General features: G+C 44.7%; 1 protein-coding gene across 1 annotated transcript in view; it reads right to left on the bottom strand.

Moving 5' to 3' along the window:
• Positions 1–21,746, bottom strand: part of LOC120064692 (membrane-associated guanylate kinase, WW and PDZ domain-containing protein 3-like) — a 143,770-nt gene continuing 122,024 nt past the window's right edge. Inside the window, exons 5-21 of the mRNA XM_039015313.1 lie at positions 20,811–20,979; positions 19,845–19,924; positions 16,158–16,215; positions 14,760–14,866; positions 11,033–11,224; positions 9,605–10,222; positions 7,173–7,204; positions 6,394–6,556; positions 6,029–6,123; positions 5,722–5,914; positions 5,433–5,618; positions 4,984–5,169; positions 4,744–4,840; positions 4,437–4,542; positions 4,099–4,236; positions 3,567–3,709; positions 1–949 (exon numbers count right to left, since the gene is read on the bottom strand). Coding sequence (XP_038871241.1) covers positions 1–949; positions 3,567–3,709; positions 4,099–4,236; positions 4,437–4,542; positions 4,744–4,840; positions 4,984–5,169; positions 5,433–5,618; positions 5,722–5,914; positions 6,029–6,123; positions 6,394–6,556; positions 7,173–7,204; positions 9,605–10,222; positions 11,033–11,224; positions 14,760–14,866; positions 16,158–16,215; positions 19,845–19,924; positions 20,811–20,979 — 3,512 coding nt within the window. The remainder of the gene's footprint in view (positions 950–3,566; positions 3,710–4,098; positions 4,237–4,436; positions 4,543–4,743; positions 4,841–4,983; positions 5,170–5,432; positions 5,619–5,721; positions 5,915–6,028; positions 6,124–6,393; positions 6,557–7,172; positions 7,205–9,604; positions 10,223–11,032; positions 11,225–14,759; positions 14,867–16,157; positions 16,216–19,844; positions 19,925–20,810; positions 20,980–21,746) is intronic.

Here is a 21,746-nt window from a genome sequence, read left to right as displayed (position 1 = left end):
TCAGCAAGTGAGGTCACGCAGCACCTCAGCCTGGGAGAGGATTCTGGCTGAGCTGGGCACTTTCCAGGGTCCAGGGCTAATATGACCCTTTTGGCTCTGAGCATCCTCCTTAAAGTCATTTGAGGAGGACCCTGTGTCTTTTCTGATCCTCTCCTCTGTTGGGGATAACACAGAGTATTTTCTACTGCTTTCCTCTGTTGTATAGGCTCCAGAATCTGTTATAGTCTTTTCCTCTTTTGAGGAAGCCCCTGTGTCTTTTTTCCTTTTCTCCTCTTTGCGTTTTTCCTTTTCCCCGTCTCTCAGAATATCTCTCCTTGCCCCTGTCTCTAGAGGAGTTGGCCTGTGATGTCCTGACTCTGTCCCAACCCTCTTTGGAATACTGGCCTGCTCATGGGCAGCCTTGGTAGTTCCCCCTCCCCCCTCTCTCTCCTGTATGCTTTTCCTGCTCTTTGAATCCCCCCTTTTGCAGTTTTTGTTTTTCTCAAAGGACTCCTTGCTGGAAAGGTCCTTTGATGTGCTCTGCTGTACCTGCTGTTTCTTTATGTGTGGCTGGCTCAAGACTTCGTGTCCTTCTCGAGGGAACTTTCTGGGGCTGGGTGACCGACTTCCTTTCTGAGGGTAAGCCTTCCTGTCCTTGCTTGTCACTGCTTCCCGGGTCTTCCTCTCAGCCTTTTTGGGGCTGTGTGAGCGCTCTTTGAATGTTTCACCTGTTTTTTTTGGGCTGCTGGACTCCTTGGAGCCTTTAGACCTGGTATGACCTGGTTTGACCTTATAGAGGTTGATCTGCTCAGGCGTGATGGGAGAGAGCCTGTCTGCCTGCCTGTCTGCCCGCTCCCCATTCCACTTCACTGAGCCAGTGCCCCTGCTGGTCTGGGGGTGGGGTGTTAGGGGAGACAGGAAGTTCCAGTCGGGGGTCTCACTGATGAAAGGGTAGGAACCTGAGACGGAGCTGCAGGTGGAGAACGGAGAAGAGAGGAGTGACGTTTCGGAGACAAGCGCCTCTCTAGGAAAACGTGTGGGTGAAGTGACGGTTGGATCCAACTTACCTAGAAGTAAAATATGTTATTACACAGATGTAATATATATATAGAGAGTTCCACAGATCATCATGATAGTAACAAGTAACGTACAAGAGCAGAATTTGGATTTTCTAGTCTAGACAGATGAAAGGAGGAAGCAAGAAGGAAATGAGAATGGAATTACCAAGGTAAAAGAGAACAGGCCAGTAAAAGCAATGAAGTGGTTAGTGGTGGTGCTCGTTTGAGTAGTAGCACATAGTAGAGGGGACGTTATCACCTGCAGCAGGGGGAAGAGAGGAAGTGCCAAGAGTAAGCAGTTATACAGTAGACAGCAGAGGACTCCATTCATGAAATAAGCATCCCCAATACAGGCACTCAATTTGGATAACATTTCACATTAACAGAGCATTTGGCTTTTTTACAACCAAATCTCGCTTTTTTTTTTTAAGTGAATGGAATGCTATAGGAGGGTCCAATTTTTTTAATGTGATTTCACTAGATTTTTAGAAAGTTACCCAAACCAGTGATTCACTTCCTCATCCTGGTTGTACAGTACAGGGACTCCGAAAAAACATGAACAAAGGCTAAAAAACACTTAAATATGTCCTTTCAGAAATTGAAAAGCTCTCAGTGGAGTGATGCAGGTCTTTAGAACATGAATTTGTGTCATTCCGAACTTTATCTGGATCGTTATATTCCATTTCGTGGCAACTCGAGCGTACTTCTCTGTCCATTGTCGCAGCAGGCTACACGGAGAATGGAACAGCTGGATAGGGGAAACAGCTTGAGTCGGACAAAATGGAATATAAAGTTCAGGAAAAAGTTCAGAATGACACAATTCCATGTGTACAACATCTAAAGACCTACTATTTCTTATTGTTGCAAGTAAGAATTTATTTGGACGATGTATGCCATGCGTATCCCGTACATACGACTAATAAAACTTTAAACTTGAGAAATAAAAATGTCTTTGTAAAAAAGCAAACTTCTCCTTTAAAGGTCCAATGCAGCGTTTAAAAAAATAATTATTATTATGTCAATATGAAATCATTTCTGGGTAACAATGAAGTACCTTACCGTGATTGTTTTAAATTAAAATGGTCAAAAAATAACAAAAATAGCTTCTTGGCCATTTCTCAATTTCTCAATAAATAATTTTGCTAGGATTGTCTGGGAGTGGTCTGAGTGGGGGGGGGGGGGGAACTGAAAACTATTATTATTGGTCTATTAACTAATTTACCACATGAGTAATGTCACAAGGCTGGCTAAAACTCCATCCCACCAAAACAGGCTGAAATTTCAGCCCTTACACTTATCAATTTCACAGTATTATTCCAACCTCATAGTGTGGAAATATGTATAAAATGCAGAAAAATCACATTTTTGATTGCACTGGGCCTTTATGATAGGGCTAATTTAGATTTCCGCCTAAATATACATACCCAAACTTAATTATTTTTCATGAGATGGCCATAAATTATAACTGGTCATGTTGCATAGTTTTAGAAAAGTCTAGAACTCACCTTTCTGTAAAAAATAGTTATAAATTGCTGAGATGTACTCACATTTAAGGACATAAGCTCAAATACATAGTACAAATATTATGAAAATCTGAAAAATCCTTAAATTTTTTCATATTCAACAAAAGTGGGGCAAAAGGGCCTGAAATGACTGAAATGCTTTCTAAATATAGTACAAATCGAATTATAAACAACTTACTATAAGATTTCACATTTCTTATAACTGTAAAATAAATATGATCATACTTAGTGACAGCACAATATTGTCGAAAGATACGTTTCTCCTACACGTCCACTGAGTGTCGCAGAGACACCATTAAAATGTGTGCAGACTCGTTACAACTTCAACTTTAAGCATGAAGTGTTTAGTCTGTCTGTGACAAAGAGAAAGTGGTATTGTTTTAATTCTATGAAATGTTTTAGTATTTTTTCCATGTTGAGAGCTCTGCATATCACAGTGAGATGAAACCACAATTGCTGGATCCGCTAGACTGTCACCATTCATATGCCCCCAGACTGGGCTCACTTGCTCAGAGGAAGTGTAAATCGAATATTTGTCTGGATATGCCAGAAAATGTGACACGTCAGTCCCTATGCAAATGGGGGGTGTGAAACCTGACATTTCAAGTCAGCTCCGTTGAGAGAGTGGAAGAGGAGAGCAGACAGATGGGGCTTTCTGGCACTAAAAGGCATGGGACCCTACTTTGTTTGTTCACAGAGCACTTTGTACACCAAAATATCAGTCGGAACCAGTCCAGTACCGCTCAAAGTATGTCCCCCATATGGGGGACTTAACAGCTAAGAGGTTACATGAATTAACATTAATTAACAAAGTAGTTAACAGGGATAGCTAAATCCTTAAGTAATGTGTGTACAAAGCATTGCTGCATCATCTCATGTTAATTAGCACACCCTTGTTAAATGCTACCAACATGTTATAACATGCATCAACAAACATGTTCAAACATTCTACATCTCATACCACAAAAAGTTATATCTTATCTTGTAGATCTAGACTTCTGTGTACTTACTGTTGTCTTGTACCAGACCCTGCCCTGGCCTTAACAGGAGCTGCACTTTGCTGCCCCCAGCCTGGATCAGCTCGATGGCGCGGGTATGGGTGATGCCCTGGGTCGGCTCTCCATTGATCTCCACTATCTGATCTCCCACCTGCACATACATTTACATTGTAGTCATTTAGCAGACGCTCTTATCCAGTGCGACTTGCAGGAGCATTCGGGTTATCGAGCATATCGATAGATTTTTCACCTAGCCGGCTCGGGGATTCCAACCAGCGACCTTTCGAATACTTATTGACCCAACACTCTTAACCGCTAGGCTACCTGCCGCCCTACATACATACACAAACATTACATTTCGATAAACATACACAAACAAAACACATTTAGATGATCAAATCCCCATAGGCAACAAGCCATGTTATTATTCAAGACATGTTATTACACATGTAATTAGTCTGTTGTAAGACATAATGATATTGAATAACGCAAACAGTAACGTGTGTGGATATTTCCTATGGCACCGGGGGTCAGACTTACGTGGATTCTCCTGTCCAGCAAAGCAGGCCCCTCCTCAGCCAGTCTCAGGATGTACAGGCCCATGTTGTACTCAGTCCCTCCCCTCAGACTGAAGCCAAAACCCCGGGACCCCCGGTCCAGCTCCACTGTGATGCAGCCCTGCATGGCGCATGCGTACAAACACACATACACATAACCACACACACACATAGACACACACACAGACACACACACATTATACACACACACACACAACTTAAGCTGTAATGATGTTTTTTCTGAGTCGTGTCAATTTAATTCATGTAAAATCCCTAAACACTGTACACAAACAATGACAGAAATAACGAAATGAGCCTTGCCTGTTTGGGGCCTGTAACACACATTGTTCCCTGTTCGCTCAGAGGCAGAGTTTTGTAGTCGGCCCAGGTGACTCCCTCCCTTTTCTCCTCCAGATCTAGGTTATAACTAGAACAGACAACCGCATTCAGTCACACTACTATATGTATATCTTCAATAATGCACAGCAGTGTCTCTGCTGGGGGGCACAGAGAACAAAGCAATTTTAATCAATCATTCAGACTTAAGTCTCTGGGTTGTTCTGCTAAATGCTGAAGCAGGGTTTTATTCAATGTTTTGGTGTACTAATGAGTAAGATCAGGGCCTTACCGCTCTTCCTGCATGGCTGACCTCTGACCCATAGCTCTGTGCTGAAGAGCAGGGCTCTGCTTGGCTGAGCTGGCTCCAGAGGGAGGACCCTTGTATTCTAGAATGCACAAATACAAGTCACACCCTTATGAGGACACAAACACAAACCAACCATCCTAAACAGTAGTAGGTATATGACTGGGAATACCAGGGAGACCAACATAGTCCCATCTCATGGGTGATACTACTGGTGACGCTTACCATCCTCAGGGACCACGGTGAGGGTGACAGCATTGCCAGCATCCTTGATTAGCTGAACAATATCATTGTGAGACAGCCCCACGATGGACCGCCCGTTGACCGCTGAGATGCGGTCGCCCACGTTCAGCAGGCCACAGCGGTCAGTAGGGCTGCCTTCGATGATGCGTCCGATCTTATGAGGAATCACTGCAAAGAGAGAGATGTCTGATGATAACACACCCATCCCACCCGATGGATTCAGTCAGAAATATACAATAGGTCTGTGAGGGACTCAATTACTCATTAGTAAAGGAGTAATACTCTTTTCCTTTAAACTCTGTTCCCATACTTTGGGTGATATGCTATATTATTTGTAATGGCTTGGTCTAGCTTGAACTGTAGGAGACTGGTGTGTGTTTGGTTGTGTCTGGGATGAGCAGTGGGGTGCTAGGCATCGAATCCATTCTCACCTCCTAGTGGGGGCTTGCTCTTAGAGGTGAGGATGACGAAGCCGAAGCCCTCACTGTCCTTGCGGTGGAGGGTGATGTCGAAGGACTCGTGGTCCAGCACGCTGGGCATCTGGATACGAGGGAGTCTGGGGGAGCCGTTCACCAACACTGGAGCCATGTGGAGCCCTGCCTCCTCCTCAGTCATATCTGAAAAACACAGGGAGAATATAGACTGAAGAGTAGTATCAAACGTGTGTGTGTGTTTTAGTGACCAAGGCGTAGAGGTTCCAGGCAGTCAGTGAGTGCTCACCTCTGTAGATGACTTTCCTACGCACAGTCAACATGACCTGACCGTTGCGGGCAGCGTTGGTCATCAGGTCCAGAACCTGCTTGTGGGAACGGCCCTTGACCATGATTCCATCAATGCCTATGAGCTCATCACCAGCCCTCAGACGCCCATCCTTCTCAGCTGCACCAAGGGGCACGATGGCACCAATATACACCTGTCAAAGAGAGAGTCATACTCTGAGTCAGAAACACTCAAGAAACATTGTCTATAGTGTTAAAAAAGTACAAAGATAATCTAACAGGGAGGAAGTTCATACTTCGGTACTCACTGGCTGCTCTGGACCTTCTCCTCCCAGAACACGGAAGCCAAAGCCAGTCTCCTGGTCCCTCTTGATGAACACATCCAAGTCCTTGGTGTGAGGCTCTGTGGACAGTTTACAGGGGTTAGATAGGGTATCAGAGAGGTGAACACCATTCAATCATCCAGTCAGCAGGTTGAACTCACAGGCTTATCTTATAGCTCACATTGATACTGGATCCACAAATGTAGGGTGACCATTAATAGACGGTCATGAACATACAAATGAAACACTGGCATCCATTTACTTCTACAAAGCTATGGATGGAATATAACTGAGCATAAGGTTACTAGACCTCCTCTACAACCAGACTCTGTCGGTGGATGTGCACTCACGCTTGCTCTCCAGCAGGGCCTTGGACTTGAGGTACATCTCTGTGGCGTCCCGTTTGGGTGAGTCGTTGCGCAGGGTTGAGGTGCTGGAATGGTATGGGAGGGCCTGGGAGACAGAGTCTGTGACACAGTCCAGAGTCTCTGTGCTAGCTGTCATCTCCTGCCTCTGACGGGGTCACAGAGCCACAGACACAGCCACAGCACAGTTAGATCACATTAAAGACCACACAGTCTATATATACTTCATTACCCAGACACATAGCACAGGATGTAATGGTGATTGAATATTAAAAGAGTGAAAGGTCATTCCACTGCTGGCTCACACATTACCTTCACATTACCCCCGCTAGCTTGATGGTAAACCAATGGCCAATGGGATTTGAATGTAATTTAACATCCACAGGAGTAAGAAGATTTCCCTATGGCACTGACAGGCTTATTCTGTGGAAAAGGCCAGCTTCATCTAAAGCTGTCATACGAATATACAATCTTATCTAAAGAGGCTTCTATGCTTCATTACCATTGAAATCCCCAGACAAAAGGCTGAGAAAATGAATGCTGAATGGAAGTAATTAAGACCGTTTTGAAAGCAAACAAAAGGAGGCCGCGTGAAACATAATCAATATTCAAATTTATACCGGTAGTTATCATTTAATGTGATGCAACGGGGCTTGCTGGTTAGCTAAAGGACAAAAGGCTTTAATATGAAAATGAGGGATAAGTGCCAAGGTACAAAATAGTAAAACACAGAGTATTATAGAACATTGTCTGCTTTTACTCACAGGTTTCAGGCTCTTCACAGGAGATGTCTGACCTGTGAGAAACACCAGCATGAGTCATGAGAATGTTTAGAAAACCTTGCACCAATGAGACATCAGCCAGTAGATGGCACTGCCTCCCTAACAGAGAACGAGAATGGTGAAGGAATAACTGTGTTTAAATAGTCTAGACTCAGGAGGTATAAAACAGTGCTGTTGCATACTCCATCAAGGAGCATGACATTACTGTGTTATTAAAGATAAATAGGAGATATGTTCATGTGAGAGAGAGGGGACCTAAATGAAGGAGGACTAGTATAGCATAGAGAGTTAGCGAGAGAGAGAGAGAGAGAGAGAGAGAGAGAGAGAGAGAAAGTCATGCATGAAATGCAATGACCAATAATGCTTTCTACTGTCAACTGTACAGTACACCCACACGTTTCATCTCTCGCGCTCAGATTGTACCCACACTTAATGTGGCTCCAGTATTAAATGGATTCACCAGCATGCACTTCTCTGGAAGCCTACAGAGGATGACTGTTCGTCTGCTAAGCGTAAAAGGGTTAATGGACCCTGGTGTAACCGGGAGATCCAGCTCTATTGCGAGAATCAAGGACATGACGTACATTAAATAAGATGATAAGATGAATGCAGTATGTTTTTTGTCTCTCTCTCCCTCTCCCTCTCCCTCTCTCTCTCTTTCTCTCTCTCAGGCCTTTGCCTCTCACCCAAGGGCCTATCTCTAATGAGGGCTAAATCTGACATGAGCTCCTCCGCTGGACTGCCTGAATAAGGTGGAGGCTGCTCCAACTGCAGGGTCATGCTCTTTGTGTGTGGGGTGGGAGGGATAGGGTTGAGGGGGTGGAGGGTGGGAGTGTAAGTGTAGAGAGGAAGAGAGAGGAAGGGAGGAGGACCGTGAGGAGGAGACCCCTGGGGCCTCCCACTCCCAGTGCCATAGAGCGATTAGCGCTGGCTCTTTAAGGGCCACGGATATAGAAGCATGCAGAAATCCTCTGCGCCTCTGATGATGATCAAAGACAATCCGGTTCATCGACTTGTGTACGATTTTCCCAGGATGGCGGGAGATGGATGTGGGAGACGTTTGAAGGGTGCTTTCCCCTCCCTCACTCCCCAGGAGCAGAGCAGGCAGAGCAGAGCCCCTTGCTTATGTAACTTCTCTTCCTAGGCCTGCAACAGACTGCAGTATGAACGCCTGACGGAGAGAGAGTCTCAGCAGAACTGCGAAACAGCCTGAAGAGATACAGCATATCCTGTACAGGGAGATGTGGTAGAGATCTGTGCATACAGATAGGTGTTTAGAGGGATATGTGAAAGGTACACTATACAGTATATATAAAAGTATTTGGACTTTTGTATATGAAATGGGTTTTCATGGCCGAGCAGCAGCACTCAAGCCTGAGATCCCCATGCGCAATGCCAAGCGTCGGCTGGAGTTGTGTAAAGCTCGCCGTCATTGGATCTGGAGCAGTGGAAACTTGTTCTCTGGAGTGATGAATCACGCTTTACCATCTGGCTGTCCGACAGAAGAATCTGCGTTCGGCGGATTCCATGAGAACTCTACCTGCCCCAATGCATAGTGCCAACTGTAACGTTTGGTGGAGGAGGAATAATGGTCTGGGGCTGTTTTTCATGGTTTGGGCTAGACCCCTTAGTTCCAGTGAAGGGAAATCTTAATGCTACAGCATACAATGACATTCTAGACGATTTGGGGATGGCCATTTTCTGTTTCAGCATGACAATGCCCACTGTACACAAAGCGAGGTCCTTACAGAAATGGTTTGTCGAGATTGGTGTGGAAGAACTTGACTGGCCTACACAGAGCCCTGACCTCAACCCCATCGAACACCTTTGGGATGAATTGGAACGCCGACTGCGAGCCAGGCCTAATCCTACAAAATCAGTGCCCAACCTCACTAATGCTCTAGTGGCTGAATGGAAGCAAGTCTCCGCAGCAATGTTCCAACATCTAGTTGAAAGCCTTCCCAGAAGAGTGAAGGCTGTTATAGCAGCAAAGGGGGACCAGCTCCATATTAATGCCCATGATTTTGAAATGAGATGTTCAACGAGCATCATGGTTGTAGGAGCTGTTGGTCATGTAGTGTACATGTGAAGGGTGGGTTGGTTTGCATAGGGGGTCTCTACAATTGTCATTACTATGAGATCGTATAAGCCAAAGAAGCAACAGTCCCTCGTGTTCACCTACAGCAGACACAGTTTGTGTGTGTGTGTGTGCGTGCGTGTGAGTGAGTGGTAGTTGACCCACTCTCTCACCTCCTGTCAGTATCAGCACATTGACCTCTCTCCCCAGGGATACTGTTGAGGTCACATTGACAGTGATATCACTATCACACTAATGCCATTGCAAAAGTAATGTCGCAGCAGTACAGTCACAGTGTTAGTGTTATGTAACACAAGGCAGCGTTAACAAGACTCACCTCCTCTGAGCACCAGCACGTTGACCTCACTCCCCACCTGCAGGTCTTTGAGGATGTCCACCACCTGGGCGTGGCTTAGTGTCTGGACGTTCTGACGGTTGATCTCCTTGATCACGTCTCCCTTCAGCAGGCCGCGGCACCACTGGGCGTCCAGGATCATCTTCACCTTCTGGCCCAGGGGGCAGTCTGCGATGGCAAACCCAAACCCGCCTGGGCCCTTCACCAGGTGCACACTCACAAGTTCGGGCTGCAACAGGCCTGTTCCCCCCTGCTCAGAACGCCTCCCGTTGGGCAGGGCAGCCACCACGGGCCGTCCGCTGGCGTCGGTGGTGACGTAGTGAAGCTCCTGGGAGGAGCCGTGCAGCACGTCATCCTTCACCAGCAGGGGCTGGCCATTGATGAGGGGCACGGCCGTCACCACCTCGCCCCCTTGCAGGGGCTGAGAAGGTAGGGGAGGTGTGTCCTCACTGTCTGGCTCCACGTCTGGGGGCAGCGGGTAGCCGCGGCACAACACCATGTCAACGTACTGACTCACTGGGATGGACTGGAACATCTGCACCACTTCAGGGTGGGTCTTCCCCAGCACACATGTCCCGTTGATCTCCACGATCACATCGCCTGGCGGGGGGAGACCAGAGAGGGAGAAGGAGAGGAGAAAGAGAAAACTAGCCTTAGTAAACAGTAAACATATACAGACTTACCCATGGGAGATGTAATGGTTGTTATGGCAATACAGTTGCTTGTTAGCTAGGTGACTCTCTTGTTTGTAACGGACTAAATTATTTTTCAGATGGATCATCATTATCAGAAAGTCCTCTATTCGACTTGACTGTCAAACAGGTGCCACCCCCTCTTCTCCACGTTCCTTCGTCCTCCCATCTCTCCCCCATCCCTTTCATCTCATGTCCTACTTACCTCACTTCTTCCTGCCACCTCCCTCCTTCCCTCCCTCCTCTGCGCCCTCTCTCCATTGTTCTAACAGAACCCAACTTGCAGTGCTTCCAGGCAGATCATTAGGAGAGAGATGGGTATGTTTCCTTTACATCTCACCCTGACGTCCAGCTCAGAGAACAGCAACCGTCGTCAAACAGGAAAGGCATGTTGGTCTCTCAGCTCACACAAGCAAAGCTGCTGAGGATGCAGAGCCCCAGATAGCCTCAAAGCTAAAGGAAGATCAGAGTGTGCAACAGAGATACAGGGCTACACACAGAATCCACCATAACCTGTCCTGCTCCAGAATGATCCCCTTGAAAATGAAACTGAGAGAATTCTTGCTCTTTCTTTCTATTGCATCTCTTAGGGAAGTGTTAGGGTAAGTGCAGTCCCTCTATAGGGACCAACATGCCTTTCATTAGGTTCACTAGCTGTCTTTTGAGCTGGTGAAAGTGTGTGGCTCTCCACAGCTCAGCACAGCAGTGTATTACTCACCGGAGGCAATCTTTTTATCGATGGCGGCAGGGCCGTCGTTGAGGACATTCTTCACCTGCAGGAACTCATCATGGCGGTCGCCCCCGATGATGGTGAAGCCAAAGCCCTGGGAGCTCTTCCTCAGAGCAGTGTGGAACATCTCTCCCTGCAGCTGGGATGGGTCCGGGGTGAAGCCTGATGCAACCTGCTCACCTGGAACGTGAATGTGTACGAGTGGGAGAGTTAGAGCAAGTTGCATAGCTAAATAAGGTGTGACAAACAACAACATAGTAACAAAGTAACAACCTCAAGACAACGTTTCAAACGTTAACAAAAATATCAACTCTCTCAAGTAAGGTACAATATTATTCACTACAGTATAGCTAAAAGCTCTTCGAACATCCTGAAATGCATTTTTGTCAGCAATTAACCACACTGCAACAAGAACTTCCCTGCCAGGTCAACACAGCAAGCTGCCCTAAACAATAGTTCCTTTGACTAAAACACTGCCCTGTATGATAACTAAAACATTAACAGACAAAATATTTAATGACACCTTTAGTAGGTTAGTAATTTGATGTGAATTGTGGAATTCATTAACATGCTGTTGATTCAAACAGTGACATAACACCTCAGAAATTGTTCAGTTAGGCATGAGGCCCTTTTTCATGTTCTCCCAAAAGAGCCAGTGAGTCAGAAAAAGAGGTTTGTCAGGGGAGCCTTGTATAACTTTAGTAAGGAACAACATAAGGTCATTGGCAGCATAAATATCCCCTTGTACGACCGTGGACACACAGTCCAGTAAATAACAGGCTGTCAGGGTCATACGGCATTAAATGGGCCAGCTGAGCTTTTACCTCGCTGGCTTTACTGTCCTATCAGCACTTTATAGCAGAAGCATACCATCTTTTCTCCCTGCTTCACTGCCTCAGGTGGCATTTCGATACATTCCAGTCCTATATGATAGAGCAAAACAGCCCTGTGGTGACTGTATGGTACTGTATGGCCCATAGTGCAGCTCAGAGCTGAGGGGGGTTTAATACAATGTGGATGGACTCTAGCTGTCCTGTTCAATGGATCAAGAGAATCTTATTTAAATAATCACATTCATAATCACATGATGAACGCTTTTCAAACTGTGACAGTGATAACCAATCTGTCATTTAACATGTGTTTGTGTGTGTGTGCATGCGTGCATGTGTGTGTATTAGACTCCAGAGATCTCTATGTGATGAAATGCTGACAGCATTTGAAGGCCAGAACAGAGGAACCCAAATCATTCTCAACAGCCATGATGTGTATAATGTTTGGTACAATTCACCACAGACAACAGTCAACATGACCACAGACAGTCTTGTTCATGTGATTAAAATGAAGCTGCTGGTAGAGGTTAAAAGGGTGGAGATGAATAATAGCTATATAAGGCTGTCAGTGTCAGTCTAGTTGAAATGCAGAGGGATTACTAGGGCTCTCTAGGCAGGCTGGAGTGGGGAGCCTTGTCAAAACACTGCTTAAAGAGCATCTCATAGGCCTTCAGTTCAAATAAACCAGCAACTAGGGCAGTGCCGATCATGGGATTTTGTATGACCGTAATTGGCCAGCCAAATGACAGCGTTACCGTAATAACTGTTCAAATAGCATATTTTTTTTGCAAATTTTCTCATCTCTTCCGCTCCTGACTGCATGTGCTGGAATTCTGTGTGCTGTTGCTGCCTAGGCAACAGAAGACTAGTTTGCTTGTTTCAGCAAGTGGCAAAAAAGTTTCATCGTGTTATTAGGAGTCCCGTGTTACAGCCAAAACGGACTCAACTGCACATATGCCCGGCCGTCCCATTTTCAGTCAGCGGTTCGTTCCACACACACACACACACACACACACACACACACACACACACACACACACACACACACACACACACACACACACACACACACACACACACACACACACACACACAGTTATGATGGTTATTTTATTTTCATGGCGGTTTTCATCCATAACCGTCGGTTACATGGTTATACAGTATGGTAATTGTGCCAGACCTACTAGTAACCATATCACCTAAACAGCCAGGGTCTGGTCTGATATATAGCTACAGTTTCAAGTTTTATTGTCACGTGCAAAAGTACAGTGAAATGCCTTTCTTGCAAACTCTAATCCCAAAAATACAGTAATAGACCAAGGTCAGTAGGTCCAGAAGGTGTAGTATTGCACTGTGGGAATCTGTAGTCCCACATGTTGTTGAAGATGACTGTTGGTAAGGGACCTTTAGGAATTTCTAAAAGGTCAATCCAAGTTGAGGTCTCCACTCAGATCCTTGGTAAACACTGCAGACGGGCCTCTATGTTGCATTACTTGCTCTGGGAATCTCTGAGCTTGGAAAACTCGCGGTAGCCTGAGGTGCAACTGCCATTGTTTTGGTTACATCATAGTAACCTTCTGACAACCCACACCATGGTGCAATCACAGGGAAGATGGCTGTCTCAGTCCCTCCCCACCTGGCTAGAAATAGCAAGTTAACTAGTTGAGAGATGTCTTGTTATGCTTGGCACTTATTAAGATGTGCTGTTCCAACAGCTGTCACAGCCGCTCCCCTTCCCTCCTCCTCTCAACCAACCCATTTGTGAACACACACAGTTATGATGGTTATTTTATTTTCATGGCGGTTTTCATCCATAACCGTCGGTTACATGGTTATACAGTATGGTAATTGTGCCAGACCTACTAGTAACCATATCACCTAAACAGCCAGGGTCTGGTCTGATATATAGCTACAGTTTCAAGTTTTATTGTCACGTGCAAAAGTACAGTGAAATGCCTTTCTTGCAAACTCTAATCCCAAAAATACAGTAATAGACCAAGGTCAGTAGGTCCAGAAGGTGTAGTATTGCACTGTGGGAATCTGTAGTCCCACATGTTGTTGAAGATGACTGTTGGTAAGGGACCTTTAGGAATTTCTAAAAGGTCAATCCAAGTTGAGGTCTCCACTCAGATCCTTGGTAAACACTGCAGACGGGCCTCTATGTTGCATTACTTGCTCTGGGAATCTCTGAGCTTGGAAAACTCGCGGTAGCCTGAGGTGCAACTGCCATTGTTTTGGTTACATCATAGTAACCTTCTGACAACCCACACCATGGTGCAATCACAGGGAAGATGGCTGTCTCAGTCCCTCCCCACCTGGCTAGAAATAGCAAGTTAACTAGTTGAGAGATGTCTTGTTATGCTTGGCACTTATTAAGATGTGCTGTTCCAACAGCTGTCACAGCCGCTCCCCTTCCCTCCTCCTCTCAACCAACCCATTTGTGAACTCCTCAGCAGCAGAACATGAATGTCAAGCTGTACTCCCTGCGCTGTCATGTATTATACATCCATTGTAATGAAAGCATATTTAATTCATATGGTTTATTATGGCAGAAGAGTGGCTTGTCTTACATGCCAACTCTGGCATGAGTATAGAGAACTTGCCATCCCTTGGACAGAGTAGATCATACATGGCTACTTTTGAACGGCTATTCATGCATGATAACACTTGACACGATAACTCTCCTACAACCATGAGCGAGGTCATGGCTGCTACATTTTCCACCACTGCAAACCTATTCAACACAACACAGAATGACTGAGATGTAGGAGGTCAACATGCAATCATGGAAGCTCATTGTTGAGTTTAGATATATAACAGCCTTAAGAAAGATGTCCAGAGCTGAAGGAGTGAGGTGAAGACAAAGTGAGGTGACTAATGTTTACCTGGGGGAGGTGGTGCCCCCTGCTGGATAGAGGCAGTAGTCTCCTGGCTCAGCTTCCTCTTAGCCTCAAGGACTGGGTTCTCAAACTGGGTTCTCTGGTTGATGTGACTGAAACAGAAACAATCTATTATGTGATTAAAATTGTTGACACCAATTTACTGACACAGACAAGATCCCTTGAACCATCTGTGTGTAATTCTGCAGACCACCTGTGTGTGATTCATAATGAAAGCACTGTTATGAATGGTTATAGCATGTCTTAGAATGCACTGGGGTGATAGAAGGCACTATACATTAATTCTCAATCCATTAACAATAGGTATTTTTACATAGCTTTCCCAGTGTTTCTTCTGTGAGCTGTTGATAGCAAGTCTATACAGATGCAAGGGGGTTAGTGTCCTCTTCATGTCTATGCCTAATGTTTGGACTGTTCAAATCAATCAAATCACATTGTATTGGTCACATACACAGATTTAGCAGATGTTATTGCGGGTGTAGCGAAATGCTTGTGTTTCTAGCTCCAACAGTGCAGTAGTATCTAACAATTCACAACAATACACACATCTAGAAGTTAAAGAATGGAATTAAGAAATATAGAACTATTAGGATGAGCAATGTCGGAGTGGAATACAGTATATGCATATGACATGAGTTAAACAGTATGTAAACATTATAAAGTGACTAGTGTTCCATTATTAAAGTGACCAGTGATACCATGTTAGTTGAATAAAACTAGAGATGAACTCCTGACTACTTTTTCTTATCTTTAACAATGTAAACAGTCTGTCCCTCTGGCATAACAAAGCCATTGTTTTACACAGAGTTCATTTTGAACTGGAACACCGGCGGCAAAACGGCCTCGTCCATTTGCCTTTGAAACAAACAGTATGGGTTCCTCTCTCTCACACACAGCCTCTGCCTAGGAGGGACCCTTATGTAATACCAGTAATAAAACAAAGCAAGCGTTTAATTTCCTTGTCATCACAACAGCCACCTTTCCCTCTCCTTCCCTCCTTGATAACTCTCACAACCCTCCTCCTATACCTACTGCTGCTATAATGGCTGGGTTTCAGAGATGTCTTGCTGGGGCAGCCAGAACACCTTCTGTACACAGACACTCACACTCACAATCATTGCTGTGTTTTCACCTGGGTGAATGTGATGTTACCAACAGAGCTTCTGTTTACCACCCACTGAAAAACCAATACAAGAGTCTTGATCATGGAATAGTATTGTTCTCAAATTGATGGTTCCCGAGCAGTACACCACATGTCTAGTAACACATGGTATCCCTGCTATCTATATAGAATGTATACTGTACCTATAGTTAGTTTATGATCTATGGTATTGCTGGGGAATATATCAGATATTCATGTGGTGGCAGAGTGAACAGACTTACTCTACATAATATGTTCCATACTGTGGGTCCTCTATTTCCTCCCAGCCATACGGAAGCTCTGTGGATACAGGAAGAGATGCATTGTGTTCAACTACTATCACACAAAACATGCAAATGTACAGTACTGCAGGATAACAGGGCATAGTGATGAGAAGAGACCAGCAGACACGAGATACAATGCTTATGCACACATTACAGTTGGGCGATACTGGAGTTTCCAGGTATAAGACGAATAACAAGTTTGCTTTGTTTTCTTCCCACCAGGGAAGTTAAGCATGAGAAAATGGGCATGAAAAAAGCCCCCACTGACATTTTGCAGTTTTCGCAGGCAGCCTGGCTGGAATGGCTGCTGTACTGTCCATCAAGCTCTGGTGAGCACATGAAGCCCAAAAAAAAACACTCTTCACGCAAGAGAGAGCTTTGGAGTTGCTTTTCAGAGGCAGCACACCAACTAGCATTCTGCCTGCCTTTAAAAATCCATTAGAAACAACCGACCAGGGTCCTGTGTCTCCCTCGTACCCCCCACTCTCTCCCTACACTTAGCCCACATCACAGCCACACACCCTGGGAATGGATGGGCAAACAAGTTGGCACTCCTGGTACTCCTGGCATTCAAGTGACGCAAACAAGCTTCGTTCCATGTTGAAGAAATACACATACAGTTCTTTCAGAAAGTATTCATACCCCTTGACCTATTCCACATGTTTTTGTGTTACAGCCTGAATATATTTTTTTCTCACCCATCTACACACAATACCCCATAATGACAAAGTGAAAACATGTTTTTAGAATTCTTTGCAAATGTATTGAAAATGAAATACAGAAATGTCAAATTTACATACAGTTTACATACACCTTAGCCAAATACATTTAAACTCCGATTTTCACTATTCCTGACATTTAATCCAAGTAAAAATTCCCTGTTTTAGGTCAGTTAGGATCACCACTTTATTTTAAGAATGTGAAATGTCAGAATAATAGCAGAGAGAATGATTTATTTCAGCTTTTATTTCTTTCATCACATTCCCAGTGGGTCAGAAGTTTACATACACTCAATTAGTATTTGGTAGCATTGCCTTTAAATTGTTTAACTTGGGTCAAACGTTTCAGGTAGCCTTCCACAAGCTTCCCACAATAAGTTGGGTGAATTTTGGCCCATTCCTCCAGACAGAGCTGGTGTAACTGAGTCAGGTTAGTAGGCCTCCTTGCTCGCACACCAGTCCCTCCTGCAGCAAAGCACCCGCACAACATGATGCTACCACCCCCGTGCTTCACGGTTGGGATGGTGTTCTTCGTCTTGCAAGCCTCCCCCTTTTTCCTCCAAACATAACGATGGTCATTATGGCCAAACGGTTCTATTTTTGTTTCATCAGACCAGAGGACATTTCTCCAAAAAGTACGATCTTTGCCGCCCCTATGAGGGGTGCGTCACTTGAATGGGTTGAGTTACTGACGTGATCTTCCTGTCTGGGTTGGCGCCCCCCCTTGGGTTGTGCCGTGGCAGAGATCTTTGTGGGCTATACTCGGCCTTGTCTCAGGATGGTAAGTTGGTGGTTGAAGATATCCCTCTAGTGGTGTGGGGGCTGTGCCTTGGCAAAGTGGGTGGGGTTATATCCTTCCTGTTTGGCCCTGTCCGGGGGTATCATCGGATGGGGACACAGTGTCTCCTGACCCCTCCTGTCTCAGCCTCCAGTATTTATGCTGCAGTAGTTTATGTGTCGGGGGGCTAGGGTCAGTTTGTTATATCTGGAGTACTTCTCCTGTCTTATCCGGTGTCCTGTGTGAATTTAAGTATGCTCTCTCTAATTCTCTCTTTCTCTCTTTCTTTCTCTCTCTTGGAGGACCTGAGCCCTAGGACCATGCCTCAGGACTACCTGGCATGATGACTCCTTGCTGTCCCCAGTCCACCTGGCCGTGCTGCTGCTCCAGTTTCAACTGTTCTGCCTGCGGCTATGGAACCCTGACCTGTTCACCGGACGTGCTACCTGTCCCAGACCTGCTGTTTTCAACTCTCTAGAGACCGCAGGAGCGGTAGAGATACTCTTAATGATCGGCTATGAAAAGCCAACTGACATTTACTCCTGAGGTGCTGACTTGCTGCACCCTCGACAACTACTGTGATTATTATTATTTGACCATGCTGGTTATTTATGAACATTTGAACATCTTGGCCATGTTCTGTTATAATCTCCACCCGGCACAACCAGAAGAGGACTGGCCACCCCTCATAGCCTGGTTCCTCTCTAGGTTTCTTCCTAGGTTTTGGCCTTTCTAGGGAGTTTTTCCTAGCCACCGTGCTTCTACACCTGCATTGCTTGCTGTTTGGGGTTTTAGGCTGGGTTTCTGTACAGCACTTTGAGATATCAGCTGATGTAAGAAGGGCTATATAAATAAATGTGATTTGATTTGTCCCCATGTGCAGTTGCAAACCGTAGTCTGTCTTTTTTAAGGCAGTTTTGGAGCAGTGGCTTCTTCCTTGCTGAGCGGCCTTTCAGGTTATGTCAATATAGGACTCGTTTTACTGTGGATATAGATACTTTTGTGCCTGATTCCTCCAGCATCTTCACAAGGTCCTTTGCTGTTGTTCTGGGATTGATTTGCACTTTTCGCATCAAAGTATGTTAATCTCTAGGAGACAGAACACATCTCCTTCCTGAGCGGTAAGATAGCTGCGTGGTCCCATGGTGTTTATACTTGCGTACTATTGTTTGTACAGATGAACGTGGTACCTTCAGGCGTTTGGAAATTACTCCCAAGGATGAACCAGACTTGTGGAGGTCTACAATTTTTTTCTGAGGTCTTGGCTGATTTCTTTTGATTTTCCCATGATGTCAAGCAAAGAGGCACTGAGTTTGAAGGTAGGCCTTGAAATACATCCACAGATACCCCTCCAATTGACTCAAATTATGTCAATTAGCCAGAAGCTCCAGAAGCTTCTAAAGCCATGACATCATTTTCTGGAATGTAAACTTCTGACCCACTGGAATTGTGATACAGTGAATTATAAGTGAAATAATCTGACTGTTAACAATTGTTGGAAAAATGACTTGTGTCATACACAAAGTAGATGTCCTAACCGACTTGCCAAAACTATAGTTTGTTAACAAGAAATGTATGGAGTTGTTGAAAAACAAGTTTTAATGACTCCAACCCAAGTGTATGTAAACTTCCGACTTCAACTGTAAGTATTCACACCTCTGATTCATTACTTTTTAGAAGCACCTTTGCAAGCATAGTCTTTCTGGGTAAGTCTCTAAAAGCTTTCCACACCTGGATTGTGCAACAAAATTCTTCAAGCTCTGTCAAATTGGTTGTTGATCATTGCTAGACAACCATTTCAGGTCTTGCCATAGACTTTCTAGTAGATGATTAGTTTAGTGCCTTGTTGCAAACAAGATGCATGTTTTTATTCTGTACAGGCTTGTCTGTATAGAAATGCAGTCATTTATATTTGATGAGCTGTCCGTATGTGTGAAATAATGCACAGTATGCTGTAAGGCAGGGGCTGGGGGGCATAACCATGCGTAAAACTGCATGTGTGTACTAGTACAGTAGTAGAAGTAGCAGTAGTAGTAGTAGCAGTACAGTAGTAGTAGTAGTAGTAGTAGTAGTAGTAGTAGTAGTGGTAGCTGTAAGAGCTTTATGTACGTATGTACTGTATGGTCCACTAAGGTCCTGAAGCCTTACCTCCATCCTCACACTTCTCCGGGGGCTTGGCTTTCTTGGCCAGGCGGGGGTCCAGCCAGGTGGTGGTCTTGCTGTTGTGACTGAAGGGCAGATAAGAGAAACTTTCAAAAACCTGAGCCAGCTACTGACACTGGTATTTGCATCAGTGGAAAGGTAGACAGTCATGTACCCACCAACATGGTATGCTTTCTTTGAAAGCTACACAAGTTACAAATAACTGCTTGACCAATTAATTCATCCTGCTTTGTATTCAAATTAGGGAAAAACTGAAACACAGTATTCACTATGACATGTGGCGACTTCAGACAAGATCAGCTGGAAGCCTGTTTTCAAACAACTCAAGGGCCTCTGGGAGAGCTATATTTACTGAATCATTCCTAAAACACAGTATTGATTGTTCAGGAAAACTGCTGAAGTTTTCTTGATGAGAAACCACCAAGTAAATGAGCTTAGACTAGAAACACTTTTGCAACAATTATGTAGGCTAGGGCTGTCAGTTTTGGAGTAAACATTGAGTCAATATGAGTGGATTTTAAAGAGACCCACACCAGTCCAGGCCTTGGCTTGTTTAACTAATTAACTTAAATCCACAGTCTGTTCGACATGGCTTATGTAACACGTGTGCTATGTGCTTCACTAATCTAACCAACAATTGTATGATACTTTGCATGATGCTGATCAGATATAGCCATTTATTGCATAACCTGTAACGTAACATTCAACATTCAGTCCAGAGCAGAAGTAAGTGTCTCATGTCATTAAAAAAACATCATCTACATTTCTGACATTTATTTAATTATTTAGCATGAAACTCTATTAAGCAGAAACTCAGCATTTTTTGGGAGGAGCCTTGAACTCTCTGTATCTACAGTGTAGCAGAGTTTAAACAACCAGGACTCAGTCGACTCAAGGATGTCTCTTTGTCCTGTCCCTGAGTGGATATACGGGTGTTGTTGCAGTACTCACTCTATGAAGTAGACCATGCCCGTCTCAGTGTAGGCCATCTCCCAGTTGAGAGGCAGTGGTTCCAGGCTGTCGTCGCGGGGCAGAGAGCTCCACGTACGGAAGTCCATTGCACTGCTGGACTGGGTGTAGCTGGGCACCGCCTTCCTCCATGATGCCCCCTCTTTATGCTCTGAAAGAGAGAGAGTGCGAAAGAAACAGCAGAAGATTAGTCCTGCATGGACACCTCAAGCCTCATCCTGTTCTCCCAGCTGCAGTGGGAGGAAGGAGGGTTTGATGTCGGTAAAGGATTTGCATGCAAGAGATCGTGTGTTCTGTTCACCAAGGCACTGTTTTGCATTTGCATGTACGTGTAAGCATGTTTATGCATATGTGTGTACACCCCCTGGGTTTCAATGATATACTGTAGTAACTGAGGATTCACAGTAAAAAGGCCATTTTAGCTTGAGGCTATTTGGTACAATAATACTGTCTTTACAGTTATTTCTATACTTTTTATTTATTAATTTAATGAGAACTGCAATAAAAGCATCACAATCAACATGAGCATAGACACAACAAAGGCGTCCAGGGTACAAAAAGCTGCCAAATGAAACCTATACCCAAGGGTCTTCTAATTGAGGGACTGTTTTTGTATAATGCTAACCTCTGCACAAGCATATGATACAATGAGGCTCAACACCAAACAGCTTCTTCTAGTGTATACCACAGAGCTAATACAGGCAGCCCATGAGCATGGCAAGTTTGTGCATGTGCTTCTGTATTTGAGTAAATAGTTAACACACTACTACATCCATGGGACTTGCTGGTATTTCTAACAGATTGTTTATTTACTTGTTAGCTTGAAGGATGGGGAGGAACTGGAAAATGAGTCTGACCTCAACCGGTTATGCTAATCTGACTTCATCCACGCATGTACATGCGCACACACACAAACGC

This window comes from Salvelinus namaycush, chromosome 20 (assembly GCF_016432855.1).
Source record: "Salvelinus namaycush isolate Seneca chromosome 20, SaNama_1.0, whole genome shotgun sequence".
NCBI classification, from domain to species: Eukaryota; Metazoa; Chordata; class Actinopteri; order Salmoniformes; family Salmonidae; genus Salvelinus; species Salvelinus namaycush.
The sequence above is the reverse complement of the archived record's forward strand: the minus strand, read 5'-3'. Positions and strand labels throughout refer to the sequence as shown.